Source organism: Vipera berus, assembly GCF_964194415.1.
Source record: "Vipera berus genome assembly, chromosome: 3".
NCBI lineage: Eukaryota > Metazoa > Chordata > Lepidosauria > Squamata > Viperidae > Vipera > Vipera berus.
Window position 1 is genome coordinate 176,976,702 of NC_138204.1, and position 16,473 is coordinate 176,993,174.

At 36.3% G+C, this 16,473-nt stretch overlaps 1 protein-coding gene across 1 annotated transcript in view; it reads left to right on the forward strand.

The window, feature by feature from the left end:
- LOC308666703 (lipoxygenase homology domain-containing protein 1-like) overlaps positions 1–16,473 on the forward strand; it is a 226,928-nt gene that overhangs the window by 184,882 nt on the left and 25,573 nt on the right. Inside the window, exons 43-46 of the mRNA XM_081325599.1 lie at positions 3,863–4,014; positions 6,817–7,069; positions 8,217–8,455; positions 14,539–14,665. Coding sequence (XP_081181725.1) covers positions 3,863–4,014; positions 6,817–7,069; positions 8,217–8,455; positions 14,539–14,665 — 771 coding nt within the window. The remainder of the gene's footprint in view (positions 1–3,862; positions 4,015–6,816; positions 7,070–8,216; positions 8,456–14,538; positions 14,666–16,473) is intronic.

Here is a 16,473-nt window from a genome sequence, read left to right on the forward strand (position 1 = left end):
ATAGATGGCCAAATGGTGACATTTTCTTCCTATTCTAACTCATAGTCAAATAGATTGGCAAAACTGGTTGCTTAAAGAGTTACTTCTATATACTTTTTGTTCAGCTATTATTATAAGAGAGAGAGAGAGAGAGAGAGAGAGTTTTGTGCTTAAAGTGTACAACCCTAACCTAATCCTAACCCTAACTATGAGTCCCCACTCAGTCATCTTTCAAAATGATTTTTCTAACATAATAACTACTATTAATGTTAATCAATGTGAAGGATTGATTCCCTTCCTTATACTACTTTAATTGGTGGTAATGATCTAACAGGCTCAGAAGGAAAGCAGACAGTTTTGAACAAACTGCATCCTTTTTCATGAAAATCAAGGCAATGAGGATTCTAATTAAAAGTAGTAATATTTATTCTACAAACAACCTAAAAGGAAATAAAATTTGATTCTCAGTTTATATAAGATCTAAATCATTTTAACTGTACATCTGAATTGTTATGATTAATGTGAAAATTAAAAAAAAATCTGTCCAGTTAACACTATTGATATTTGAATAATAAGCTCTCTTACACACTGTATCGTAGATTCAAAATTAGATCTAAAATCGCTACTACTATTATAATAAATAGTAAAGCAAAATGTACTGTACCATATTAAAAAAGAGGCAGATGCAATAGATATGTGTATGTTTTTTCAAGAATCTTAGAAATCTCAATAAAGCTATAATTTTATCTAACTGTACTTAGAAATAAACCCTGAAACATTGTATTATCAAGTACATTTTTCCCTCTTGAAAACAGGTGTGATATTCAGGCTGGTACTCAAACTTGTAGAGCTGAATAGTGTTACAAATTAAATCTCATATCCCAGATTTCAGCTAGGCAACTATATTCTTTTGTGTTAAAAATAGGAACCTAGTTTCTACCAACTATATATCAGTTATGGCATAAGAACAGAATCACTTAATCAGATGAGGGAAATGTACTTGCAAATCTCTTCCCAGTCCTGCTGTGGGTTTTTTTTCTTTCATGTAAGAGTGAGTAGCCTTTTCTTGTTTTTTAGTTTAAATGACGTCTTCCTAGTTAAGGGACACAGGAAATCTGGCTGATAAAATTATAGGGTAGTGGAGCCCATATTTTCAGGTTCTTTTTTGCACTTTTAGGGAGCTGAAAGTTAAGGAATGGTCATGGTGCTACCACTTGCAGCCTTTTGCAGGATTAGACGCTAAAACATACAAGGAACGGTTGCTGGAATTGGGTATGTCTAGTTTAATGAAGAGAAGAATGAGGAGTGACATATTAGCAGTGCTACAATATCTCAGTGGTTGCCACAAAGAAGAGGGAGTCAAGCTATTCTCCAAAGCTGCTAATATTATTATTGTTATTATTGTTGTTATATCATCATCATCATCATCATTCCTTTGCCCATTAAATTCCACTAGAATTAGGAAAAATTAGATTATGGAACATAGAATAATAGAATTGAGAGGCATCTCGGAAGTCTTCTAGTCCAACAGTAGGAGACCCTATACCATTTCAGAAAATGTTGAGTTTTTAAGGGGGACAATACAAAGCTTAAAATGTCAGTTTTCCTGTGTAAATTTTCTAGCTACCTATCCATGCAAAAGAAAAAAAAGGAGATTAAAATTGTCCCCAGTCAGGCTAGTTGTTTATTTAGCTTTTTTCTCTCAGGATCCTTTCTCACTCTTAAAAATTATGAATTATATTTATCAATATTTATCATATTAGAAATTAAAATTGTCACATTCACTGCTGCTACTGCCTCTTACAACTATTTAATGGGATTTTAATATTGTATTATTTTTCAACATTGGTTGTTAAATAATTTTGATTTCACAGACCCTAAGGGGTGTCTTGGGGGACAGTGAAACAATATCTAGAAAATTTTGAGAAGGTGCAATTGGAGCAGTAGGAGATCGCTAGTAGTCTGTGGGACCATAGATTTCTGTTAGACCCACCATTAATTGCTTATTCCCAACTAAACTTCAAAATTCCTGTTTCCTTGCAGATACATGCATAGAGGATACCATTAATTTATAACATACTGTGATTCTTATTTGATATCTTATTTCCTTGTGCTGTCACAATATATGATGCCATCCTCTAACAAATAAAACAAATAAAAAAACTTATGGTTTTTTAGGCATACTGTAGGCAGTAAAGGCTCTATATTCAAAAAAGAAAGTAATAGCAGGCTTAAGGGTGTCTCAGAGTCAGAAGAAGTCCAAGAAAAGGGACTGAGGTAGTTCCAAAATGTATAGTAAGGATTCTACATGCTCAGCTACCCTAAGATTATCTTGTGTGCCACTTGCACCCATTCCTAGATTGGAAGATTCTGCCCATGGTCATTCAAGTCCTCATCATTTCCTGCTTAGACTATTACAATGCACACAGGAACTATTGCTGGTTCATGGATTTTGGGGTGCCTTACTGCTATGTGAGCTGCACTGGATACCAGCAGATTTCTAGGGGTCAGTTCAAGATGCTGTTTGTTACCAGATTAGATTATTTACAAGACTGCTTTTCCCAATGGTTTATGGCTATGCCTCCAGTTCTGGCATGGTAGACATGCTCTGGAACCCTTCTGTGAAACAGTCAACTAGTGGTACCAAAGAAGTATGTCTTCTCTGTCATGGCACATGCTTTGCAGCAGCCTTCTCTTCCCTCCCAAAAATTTGGGTATTCTTCCCCCCCCCCACACACACAAGCACATTGGTGGCATTCCAGAAGGTCTTAAAGCCTGACTTTTCTTTCAGGAGTCAGAAGGTTTATGGAGCCTATTTTGTGTGTTTGTTTTTGTGCTGAAAGATAGTTTGTGAGGAGCCTTGGTCATTTTTAATTATGCGTTGCCTTATGATTTTTACATTATGTTAATTTATGCATCCATTTTGTTTTACACACACACACACACACACACACAAACACACCATTATTTGTTTAAGATGGGGTTCCCTGTAAAGTAAATAAATACAGAATGACAATGGAAAAAGATAGAAGAGTTTAAGAATGACTGAGTCATCAACAACAAGCACACTACATTATCATCATCTGTATCAGGGTTGATTTTTAATGGTAGTTGGCTTCACACACTGTACCAAGCCATAATGGGACTAACTTAACACAAAGTTAGTAAATTTAACAAAAATATTGAGTTTAATTCAACAATTCATGGCTTAACACAATGTATGAATCAACCTATTCATGTTATAACTTTTTCACTGACTTAGAAATGCATGCTATGATTTAGTGTATATGCTGATTTGAAATATGAATATGCATAACATTTTAATTCTGATATCTTAGTCAAAGCAGAAAGTGCTTTATAATATGATGTGCATTTTCACTGTTATCTTCCATTGGAATAGAAAATGATGGTGAGCTGTTGAAAATTCAGATTGTTGAATTGTTCTCTAAACATGCATACCAATTTTATTTTATTATGTTAATGCTCAAATGAGATACTTTGCTACAAGCCAAGGCACAGCAAAATTAGAGGTTTTGAGTATATTTTACAGGCGGTTTTCTTCTTTTAATTTTTGTTTAAAGTCTGTCAAATCTTTTAAAGTGTTAATTTTTACATTTGCTTGGGGTCTTCTTTAGGTCTACAAGCAACTCAGAATTTAATATATAGCTTTAGTCTGTACATGAGTGTACAGCATGCTGGCCATATAATTCTAGGAGTTGAAGTCCACATATCTTAAAGTTGCCAAGGTTGAGAACCACTGGTCAGATTTATGACATAGCACTAAGTACCATTTAGGCTATGAAAGAATATGTGAGTGATTGTTTTATCTCTTTTTTTACATGGATTCTTTTCATATGTTCTTTCATCTGATGTTCTGTTACAGAAATTACTTATTCAATCAGTGTTTATACAGGAACATTACCAGCATCTGAAACAGATGCAAATATCTTTATTGTGCTATTTGGAAAGAATGGAGACTCTTACAAAAGAAAACTGAAGCATTCAAAATCATGTCCACAGTTTGAAAAGGGTCAGGTAAGTATGGAACACGTGTAGTTATGCTTCAGAAATTTTGTAGATATTTCATTGGAGTGTAGAACAGCCATGTGCCAAAACATACCAATTTAGTTACAAGAGAAAAGTATTACTACCTCAAACTTCTCTCACTCTTGCCATTAAGACCTGAAAAATTGTGCACTTACTGCCATCCACAAAACATGTGTAATGCTATATATTTGTAGAAAATTAGGACAATGCTTAAGCTGTCAGAAGTAATTAGTTATCTCATTCAATCATCCAAGAACTATAATCCTGGATAAAAGGGTATATGAGAAAGTATTTAATATTATGAAACCAATCTGTTTATGTTCATACATTCAACATATTGACATACCCATCAAAACATTTAGTAGCTTTCCATGTACATTAGTTCATTGCATTTAAAAAAGCACCTGTAGTATAGCTGCCAGCATCAAGCTCCCTTCGTCCAGTGCGCTCCCACAGGGAGGGTCTTCTCAGGGTGCCGCCAGTTAAAGATTGCCGGCGGGTAACACCCAGGGGTAGGGCCTTCTCAGTGGGCGCGCCTGCCCTTTGGAACCAGCTGCCCACGGAGCTTAGGACTGCTCCTGACCTCCGTTCATTCCGCCGGGACCTGAAGACCTGGCTCTTCGAGCTCTCTGGCCCAGGCTGAGAATTTTTTAATTTTTAATTTTAACTGGGTTTTTATTTTTTCTCAGGGTTTCATTTAATCTTTTTTAATTTGTTTTAACTTTTGTATTGATTTTCTTTTAAATATCCTGTAAACCACCCTGAGTCCTTCGGGAAAGGGCGGTATATAAATCTAAATAAATAAATAAATAAATAAATAAATTCCTAAGTCATGGTATGTTCACTATCATTTTTAAAAGCTTAAGTCATTAAAATGCCTTATAGTAAAAGAACTGTTAATTCTTTGAAAAAGTCCTAGTGCAAGTTACTTTTTGCAGCTATTCTAATGAAACAACTATTGTTCAGAAGAGAGATATCCATATTATACTGCTATGGCCTTTAGTGAATATTGGTTTACCTGTTGACACAGGATGCCATGATTGTTATATTTATTTCCTAAATTATGACCAGCAGTCTGAATGCTAAGCCGCAGAAAGCCTAAATAAGAAATGTAACATGAGATATCTGCTTTCAGTCTAACCTACCCTTTCTCTGGTCACACCAAATCTAATTAATACAATGTCCTGCTGCTTAATTACAGATCTCTGGTAATTAAAAATTAATGTAAAATTAGCTAAGCAATTGATTTACTTACCCAAGAGATTTCTGGAATGTCTTATATTGAAGAATTCTAAGAGGACATTTAAAAACCTTTTCAGATGCTGATTTTTTAACTACCCCCTAAGATGATGATAGTGTTTGCAAACCATTATTGATGCAATGCCAATTTCCAAACTTCTATTCATCCTTGCAAAATTCATTTGCATTCCCTTCCCTTATTTTAGAGATGTAGGCAGTTCTCAATGAACAACTATTCATTCAGCAACCAGATTTTACAATGGCACTGAACAAGGATGGGTCTTCATAGTTGCAGCCACTGCTGCCTCTCTGTGATTATGTGATCACTATTCAGACACCATTGCTAGCTACAGGCTGCCCTAGTTATTTGATAAAAGAAAAACAAAGAATTTGATTACATTGTAAAAACAAAAGCGGTTTCTATCACTTGAGTTACTATCTTTATAGCTAACTGCTTTTATTGGTTTAATGGGTTAAATGAATAGAAAATGCTTTTTTCACCTAGTTGAAGCAAAATTTAAATTAGGAAAGTCAATTCTATAGAATCACTTTTGTCTTTCAGCAGCTAGCATTTCCACAAAGGAATAAATGGCATAACATAAAAGTTCATTTTAGTAAATTGTGAAAACTAAAATTTCCTCCATCATGAGGAGAATCTGTTGATAACAAAGTGTCTCTTGGACAACTGTTTCACAAATCTATGTTATTGTGATACAGAATGTGCTTAATAATGGATCTGAAACTGGAAAAGAATAAATAAAAGGAAGATTAATATTGCCAGAATTAGTATTATGTATGAGTGTATATACTGGCACAACAGGATTTATAATTTCCATAACAAACTCAAAAGTGCTAAAATGTTCCAAGTTATTTTCAATATGTTTTTTCATGCCTGTTACCTATTTTGGTCTTTTTCATATACTTGCTCATTAAGGATAGCATTTGCCATGGTAACTGATTTGTACGATGATAACTAAATATATAAAGGTAAAAATATCAGTTTTCTTTTTTTTTTGTTCAAGAAAAATGCAATCTTTCCTAAAGAGTATTGTAAATCACATTAATATACTTTTAATTTCTTTTCTTGAGGTTTTATTTAATTTGTTTTAATCTGGTACTGTACTGATTGCCAAGATATGCCGCTGCTATCATCCATCTGGTCATCTTGTTACTATCACTGGCATCTACAGTTCCTTCCACTCATTGAAGAAATGTCTTCTTTGAGTCAAGCTTAATTTCTTGTGACAACATAGATACAGCCATGCTACTGTCTTGGCAACAACAGGGAAGCATTATACATTGCCTTTTCTTCAGTTTTTAAAAAGTCCTGGATTATGGTGGTGATCCAGATACTAGCTGAATCCATTCTATGATTACCATTTAAGAGATCAGCCAGAATTATCCATCCATTCCTTTTCTCTCTCAAATAATATAGATTTATTCCCTAACAGGAGTGATGCTATAATCATCATGGATGCTATAATTATGTTTCTATTAATATGAATGTCTTCCTAATTGTTGGTAATTCTCTTCACTCCCATCCAAAAATAGATAAGTACCTTTGCTATCCAAGCAGTTGATCTTGGGATGTTAAGCTCAGTGTTGGTGGAACACAATAACTCCGGTTATGGAGCTGGATGGTACCTTGACCAAATCTTGATACAAGAATTGGAGAATAGCGATAGTCAGTATGTATTCTCGTGCCACCAATGGTTCGACAGCGGTGTTGGTGATGGAAAGATGAAACGAGAACTACAGCTTCTTGGAAAAACCAATAAAGAAAGTCTGACAAAAGATATTCATGGTAAGATATACAATAAAATGCTTTCAAGCTTCTATTTTGATGCATCTTTGTCCTTCCTGGTTGGATCTACTGAGAATAAAAAAAGCATGTAAGACAGGTTTATCAGAACAATATCTTTAATGCAAACTGTATATCCTTGGCATTTTGTAAAGCTGGGTAATGCAGTTATAATATTTAAATGAAAATAGATAAACACATGGAAAGATTAAAAAGAATAATCAATGTTTTAAATGAGATGTGGGGATTGAATGTACCATGGAGAGAGAAAAAAAATACAGATTTCTCTATGCATGAGACATAAAGCTATCGGATTTGAGGCTATTTCCTCACCTGTTCTAGCTGAATTTTCTTTCTTTTCCCCAATCACATTTGGGAATGGTGCTTTAAATTTTAATTAATTGAAACGATCATATTACTACTCCAAAGACAAATATTAACTCAATATTCATTCCTTTTTAGAAGGAATAAACTCATTGGAACATGTATTCTCAAATATATATTGTATTAAATACTCAAAAATCATTGTATTTGTTTTTTCTGTAGTACTGTATTCACTCATATTTGAAACACTGTTTTAATTTTGATTAGTTAAAACAAGGAGTGTGGCAAATAAAAGAATTCAAGTAGCAAGGGATATAGATCTGCTAGAGTGTTTTCATTGGCTATGTGTTCACAAAAGCAGCAGCTTATTAATTGGGTTACCTTAAATTTCTACTTGGAGAAAATCTTTAATTCAAAATGATCCATGGCTGAAGCAACTTTGAATTCAGAAATGGTGCTTTTCATAAACATAACATTGTATTTATATTCAGAGGATACAGTGACAAGGACTTCCATGACAAGGTCTTCAGTTACCACCTAAAATCCTATTTTTGGCTAAAAGTTTCTATAAAATGAAAATAGTGTCTTCCTCAGACATTTTTTTGAAGAAAGAAAGTCCCAGGACTACTAAATAATCTATCTATGAGTTTTATATGAATTATAATATTGTAATACTCTACAAGATAATGTAATTAAACTGTCAATTATTCCATCTACCTTATATATGCAAAACATGTAAATTATACTATAGAACTGATAAACAATTAAGCATTTTTTACATTTCAGATGTAGCATTGCAAACAAATTATTTTTTGTTGATTTCTAGGGACTTGGGATGTCACTGTTATAACTAGGGAAATGTCAGACAATAACAGGAACTCTAAATTAATTCTGACAGTATGTGATGATAAAGGTACATCATCTTCAGTCTTCATTCCTAAAGGATCATTTAAAAGGGCTAAATCTTACCATACATCTTTGGAGTTAGATAAGAAGTTTAATAAGATTTGCAAAATTCGCCTGGAAGTAGAAGACTCTGACAGCGAAACATGGCATTGTCAAGAGGTAAAATTTAATTATGCATTAGTACATATTTTTACACAAATGTTCTTTAATTTTATAATTCAAAATTTATTCATAGACATACATGTTCTGGGGTTAACCATACATAAATGGGTTTTTAATCATCCCATGACACAACAAATCTCATTGATTTCAGTAACTCTAAATATTAAGTCTTGATTCAATGATATGGTTTCCATACTATAGCAGGAGCAATTAATGAAAAACAACAATATTTGGAAGGAAGTACATTTTATTTAGGTCCTATTCACTCAGTTTAATTGCTAGCAGAAAGATTAAATCAAATAGTTATTACATAAGACTTAACAACAGATTTTACTGTAATAATGGTGACTCATGAAGATAAATGAAATCAGGAAGAACATTTATGTAGTGAACTTATGTAGCTAATGATCCATAGAATCTCCTATTTATTCCTGTATAAAATTCACATTTCTACCGGTATCCAAGAAACAACTTGAGTTGGAGGCATCTTTATATTGTATTTGTGATAGTAAACAATGCTATATATTGTAAGCAGCATTTCTAGTATTTATTTATTTTTTTTGTGTGTGTGTGTACTGTCATTAGTAAACATGTCTGTCTTAACACAATTCCAAACTGGCCATAACATTTCTGGTTCTGCATTCCAGAGAGTAAGCAAAAGGAAGAAAGATAATCTTAACAAAAATAGCTGACTAAGTCAATAACCAGGAGTAAGAAGGTGAAGTGATAGTCTCTCTCTAATAAAGTCCAAGATGATGAAGATCTACAGCAATTGTACCGTGGAAACGTCATCAATTTTTTGCAAGCAAAATAAAACTTAGGGCATGCCTCTTATTGCATTTGTAAGAACATACTCTTCCCCCATTCATATGAGAGAAGGATAAATTTATCTTTGTCTAAGAAGAATATGAGATGAAGGGTAAAAAGGTGCAGCTGCAGGAGACATAACTGCTGAGAAAACAGGGATGCCAACAGAGACCAGCTTGAAGAGTACCTGGTGCATGAAAGGACTGCTGGCCAGTTGAATTTCACTTCTATTTAATACCTAAACAGTTTCTCACTTTGCTTTCTTTCCCAGTTAATTTGCTTTTTCCCTGATTTTCATTAAGGTTTGCCCAATATTAAAGGTCATCTTCATTTTTGATAAACAGATTATAAAATAAAGTCTCTTTCTAGACAAGTTCAACTCCTGGTGAATACCTGGGCTAGTCAATGTAATTATTTTGGACTATAAGCGATATTCAATATTTCAAACCCCTTCATGGATTACTGCCTTGTCGTGGCGAAGGGGCTTGCGTAATTCAATGAAGCTATGAACTATGCCATGCAGGGCCACCCAAGACGGAAAGGTCATAGCAGAGAGTTCTGACAAAAAGTGATCCACTGGAGAAGGAAATGGCAACCCACTCCAGTATCTTTGCCATGAAAACCCTATGGACAGTACCAAAAGGCAAAACGATATGACGCTGGAAGATGAGCCCCTCAGGTCGGAAGGCATCCAATATGCTACTGGGGAAGAACAGAGGGCTAGTACTAGTAGCGCCAGAAAGAATGAAGCGACTGGGCCAAAGCCGAAAGGACACTCAGCTGTGGATGTGTCTGGTAGTGAAAGGAAAGTCCGATGCTGTAAAGATTTTTTCTCCATAGGAACCTGGAATGTAAGATCCATGAATCAAGGAAAGCTGGACGTGGTCAAAGAAGAGATGACAAGACTGAACATCGACATCTTAGGTATCAGTGAACTAAAATGGACAGGAATGGGTGAATTTAATTCAGATGACCATCAGGTATACTACTGCGGGCAAGAATCCCTCAGAAGAAATGGAGTAGCCTTCATAGTCAATAAAAGAGTAGGAAAAGCAATGCTGGGATACAATCCTCAAAATGACAGAATGATTTCAGTTCGAATCCAAGGCAAACCATTCAATATTACAGTAGTCCAAGTCTATGCCCCAACCACCGGTGCTGAAGAGGATGAAATTGACTGGTTCTATGAAGCCCTACAGCACCTTATAGAACTAACATCAAAAAATGATGTCCTTATCATCATGGGGGATTGGAATGCTAAAGTAGGAAGCCAAAAGATAACCGGAATAACAGGCAAGTTTGGCCTTGGAGTACAAAATGAAGCAGGGCACAGGCTGATAGAATTTTGTCAAGAGAATACGATGGTCATAGCAAACACTCTTTTCCAACAACCCAAGAGGCGGCTCTACACATGGACATCACCAGACAGTCAACACAGAAATCAGATTGACTATATGCTCTGCAGCCAAAGATGGAGAAGCTCTATACAGGACCAGGAGCTGACTGTGGCTCAGACCATGAGCATCTCATTGCAAAGTTTAGGCTTAAACTGAAGAAAGTAGGGAAAAGCACTAGGTCACTCAGGTATGAATTAAATCATATCCCTGTTGAATATACAATAGAGGTGACAAATAGATTTAAGGAATTAGATCTGATAGTGCCTGAAGAACTATGGACAGAGGTTCGTAACATTGTACAACAGGTAGCAACCAAAACCATCCCAAAGAAAAAGAAATGCAAGAAAGCAAAACGGCTGTCTGAGGAAGCTTTGCAAATAGCTGAGGAAAGGAGGGAAGCGAAAGGCAAGGGAGAAAAAGAAAGATATGCCCAATTGAATGCAGAATTCCAGAGAATAGCTAGAAGAGATAAGAATGCCTTCTTAAATGAACAGTGCAAAGAAATAGAAGAAAACAATAGAATAGGGAGGACCAGAGATCTTTTCAAGAAAATTGGAGAGATGAAGGGAACATTTCATGCAAAAATGGGCATGATAAAGGACCAAAATGGCAGGGACCGAACAGAGGCAGAAGAAATTAAGAAGAGGTGGAAAAATTACACAGAAGAACTATACAAGAATGAGCTTAACGTCCCTGATAATCACAACGAGGTGGTCACTGACCTCGAGCCAGACATCCTAGAATGTGAAGTGAAGTGGGCCTTAGAAAAGGTGAGCAACAGCAAAGCTAGTGGAGGTGACAGTATTCCAGCTGAGCTATTTAAAATCTTAAAAGATGATGCAGTAAAAGTGCTACACTCAATTTGCCAGCAAATTTGGAAAACAACAGTGGCCACAGGATTGGAAAAGATCAGTTTACATTCCAATTCCAAAGAAAGGCAGTGCCAAAGAATGTTCAAACTATCGCACCATTGCACTCATTTCTCATGCTAGTAAAGTTATGCTTAAAATCCTACAAGCTAGACTCCAGCAGTATGTGGATTGAGAACTACCAGAAGTACAGGCAGGATTTCGAAGAGGCAGAGGAACTAGAGATCAAATTGCCCACATACGCTGGATCATGGAGAAAGCTAGGGAGTTCCAGAAAAACATCTATTTCTGCTTCATTGACTATGCTAAAGCCTTTGATTGTGTGGATCATAACAAACTCTGGCAAGTTCTTAAAGAGATGGGAGTACCAGACCATCTTATTTGTCTCTTGAGAAACCTATATGTGGGTCAAGAAGCAACAGTGAGAACTGGACACAGAACCACTGATTGGTTCAAAATTGGGAAATAAGTCCAGCAAGGCTGTATACTGTCGCCCTGCCTATTTAACTTATATGCAGAGCACATCATGAGAAAGGCAGGGCTAGATGAATCAAAAGTTGGAATTAAGATTGCCGGGAGAAATATCAACAACCTAAGATATGCAGATGACACCACACTAATGGCAGAAAGTGAAGAAGAACTAAAGAGTCTCTTGTTGCGGGTGAAGAAGGAGAGTGCAAAACCTGGGTTGAAACTTAACGTTAAGAAAACCAAGATCATGGCATCCAGCCCTCTCAATTCCTGGCAAATAGATGGGGAAGAAATGGAGGTAGTGACAGATTTTATTTTCCTGGGCTCCAACATCACTGCAGATGGGGACTGTAGCCAAGAAATTAAAAGACGCTTGCTCCTGGGGAGGAAAGCCATGGCAAATCTAGACAGCACACTAAAAAGCAGAGACATCACCCTGTCAACAAAAGTGCATATAGTCAAGGCTATGGTCTTCCCAGTTGCAATGTATGGCAGTGAAAGTTGGACCATAAGAAAGGCTGAGCGCCAAAGAATTGAGGCCTTTGAACTATGGTGCTGGAGAAGACTCCTGCGAGTCCCTTGGACTGCAAGGCGATCAAACCGGTCAGTCCTAGAGGAGATCAACCCTGACTGCTCTTTAGAAGGCCAGATCCTGAAGCTAAAACTCAAATACTTTGGCCACCTAATGAGAAGGAAGGACTCACTGGAGAAGAGCCTAATGCTGGGAAAGATTGAGGGCAATAGAAGAACGGGACGACAGAGAATGAGGTGGCTGGATGGAGTCACTGAAGCAGTAGGCGAGAGCTTAAATGGACTCCAGAAGATGGTAGAGGACAGGAAGACCTGGAGGAACGTTGTCCATAGGGTCGTGATGGGTCGGACATGACTTCGCAGCTAACAACAACAATATTTCAAAATTCAATACAAGCATTGAAATAATAGAACACAGGGTTGATATATTTAATAATTTAACTTAAACCAGTATTTGTTAACCCTGGCAACTCTAAGATGTCTAGATTTCAACTCCCAGAATTTCCCAGTCAACATTTGAATTACCTCTTTGTCTGCTAGGGCTGTACAAATCCTTTGAAACACAGAATGAATGGAAATGTGTAGAAAGCAAGTATTTTTTCTCAGATCTATGCAGCTGCTTGCAAAATTTTTGAAAGTGCACCCAAAGTGAGACACAATGAAAAAAGAATTACAGATTACGGTCCTTTTCCAGGCAACTTGTGCTGGTGAAAGGTGAATGCTACTTCTATGCATCCTGCAAGATTTTTCAATTGTTTTAATTTTTCAGAAATAGTAGCCACCTCCTCCCTCCTCTGTACAACATGGCAAGCCCCTTGGATGGAAGCAGTTTTAAATGGTGCATTGATTATGGGGTAGATGGGGCTGTTTAACCTTTAGGTGAAAACATCCCACTTATGCTTAAAGGCATTTTCTGGGACCACAGACAACTAGCTAGATTTCCATGTTTATTATTTATACTTACTTACTAACTTATTTATTTATTTACTTACTTATTAAGAGTATGTACCGCCCATCTCATCTGGGTGGTTTGCAAACATTAAAACTAGTACACATTAAAATAATAATACAATAAATAACAACAGTATTAAATACTGATAAAAGATGGGGAGAAGGGCACCCAAAGGGAGAGGTGGGATATGTTGCAACATTTTAAATTTTAAATTCTGAATTGAAGGAGACCCAATGAAATATGCCAGCATTAAAATCAAGTAAGCAAGAAAAACCTAGATATTTAAAACAAGGACGTATTTTTCAGCTAAATAACTTAAATTTCACATTTGGGTCATCTTTTACATTTGTCTTCAGTACTTTATTGTATGGTAAATATATATTTACAGGCTTTGAAAAACACAAGATAGTTTTGTTTCATTTCAGGATTTAAAAAATCATTTTAAAAAAAAGCTTGGATTTTTTATTCTTTTGCCTGTTTTCTGTGGTCATTTTGAAGCTTCTATGTTTAATGACTAAAGAAATATCAATAAAGAAGACTACTTTTTCTATCTATGCTGGAAATATTCTAAAAATCTAGAATCAAAGCTTCACAGCAAATTTTTCCTGATATTATGGCATGTTCTTGAATTCATGTACTTTGGTGTACCCTGTGACTTGGGACTTTTTCTCACAATCTAACTGCTATGTTGAATCTGTTTGAAAGTCCTCATGAGAGCATTTGCTCAACAAGTAAAGCAGACCCCAGCAAACAGTTTGTCCTTCCATGCTACTAATCTGCATTTATACTATACAGTAAGTAAATTGCATTTGAAAGTCCAGAACTAATTTAATGTGCCTAGTATTGATTCAATTGAATATAATTTATGATACTAGAATTAATAATAATAATTAAATTGAGGAGGTCACAGCCAAAGGACACTTCAGAGCCTTAGAATTAAATGGTTTAATAGAGATTAGGAAATATGATGAAAAGAGTTTCAATTTCCGAGATAAACTATCATTTTCAAGGTCTGATTTGATTATGCATATATTATTTTCTTATTTTCTATAGGTGAGGCTTCAGAATAAAAAGAGTAAGGAAACTTTAGAAATCCCTTGCTGCCGAGATTTTCCAGATAACAAAGGATGCACAGTAGCTGAATTTCCCATTCTTATAACTGGCACCAGGTTTTTAACAGGTTTGTTACTTACCAAACAGTCAAAACAACTTCCACAAAAGCTTACAAAGGACACTTGACTCCTATGTGGAGTTGAAAAGTAACACAAAAAGGAAAAAGGAATGAAGAGACTATAGTAAGACAGCTTAGGCTTCAATTCTTAAAATTATATACTAGACGCTATGGCTAATGCCATATAACAGTTAAGAAGGAAGAGTAAATGGTATATTCCACTTTTAGTTAGAGGTTCTGCTTTTGTGGAGAAAGTGCTCCAATCATTTTTTTTTACTAGACTGTTTGAATCATGGTTCCTTCTTTGTGGCACTATTGCAATTCTTTAAAATATCTTCTTTGTATAATGCCAATACTAACAGTAATTGCCAGCAATTCTTGCCATATGCAAAGCTATTTTTCTCCAAAGAACAAAAGTTGGAAAAGGATGGGAGAGCAGAGAGACTATCAACCTGCTGTTATAATATGACTCTTTTTTACTGTGATTTAGATACTCAGTTGTGTTTTCTGTTGTGGTTTGTTCTTATATTGTATTGCCTAGAATTGATTTCCATTGTTGTAAGCCAGGGGTGTCAAACTGCCGGATGCTTCATGCCAAAACTGCACCCACCCTATTCCTGGCAAGGGGAAAAAAGTTGCGATACATCGCGACGCATCACGTGACGTCGTGAGTTTGACACCCATGTTGTAAACCAATCTAAGTGGTGGATATAATGGACCATATAGGAGCTGTGACCAGGGGGGCCTTTGCCCAGGTTCGCCTGGTGTGCCAGTTGCGGCCCTACCTGGACCGACATGCCCTGCGCACAGTCACTCATGCGCTCGTGACCTCCCGATTGGACTACTGCAACGCTCTCTACATGGGGCTGCCCTTGAGGACCACTCGTAGGCTTCAGCTGGTGCAGAATGCAGCCGCGTGGGTTGTGATGGGGGTTTCCCGATACTCCCATGTAACACCTCTGCATTGGCTTCCAGTTGCCCTCCGAGTGAGATTCAAGGTGCTGGTGATGACCTATAAAGCCCTAAATGGCTTGGGTCCGGGATATCTGAGGGAACACCTGCTGCCGGCATCAAGCTCCCTTCGTCCTGTGCGCTCCCACAGGGAGGGTCTTCTCAGGGTACCGCCGGTAAAAGATTGCCAGCGGATAACACCCAGGGGTAGGGCCTTCTCTGTGGGTGCGCCTGCCCTTTGGAACCAGCTGCTCGTAGAGCTTAGGACTGCTCCTGACCTTCGCTCATTCCGCCGGGACCTGAAGACTTGGCTCTTTGAGCTTTCTAGCCTGGACTGAGAGTATTAATTGGGGTTTTAATTGGATTTTAATTGGGATTTTATATTTTATATTTATTCAAGGTCTAAATATAATTATTTTAACTGTTCTTAATTTTTGTAATTGTTGTATTGTTATTTTAAAAACCTTGTGAACCGCCCTGAGTCCTACGGGAAAAGGGCGGTATATAAGTCTAATAAAGAAAGATAAAAAAAGGATAAACGATTGACAGGGCAGGACATAATTTTCATTAAAAGTTGTCTTGTAAACAAAGGGGATATGAATTGTTTAGTTTTGCTTGGAGGCCTTGTCAGCAATTCCAATTTACTCTATGTGTAGATGTCATACATATGCTGAAGCTTCTTCTTGTATATTTTAGAAGACAAAAGGCAGGTTGTTTTGTGAGTCAAAAGATGTTTTGCACAAATCTTTATCAAAGCCAATCTTCTGTTTGTATAGCCCTGGCACATTTCCTAATTATTGAGAGAGCTTAGCAACTCAATGAAAGAAACTATAAAGTATAATATAATCACTAGGATTTAATTTGAT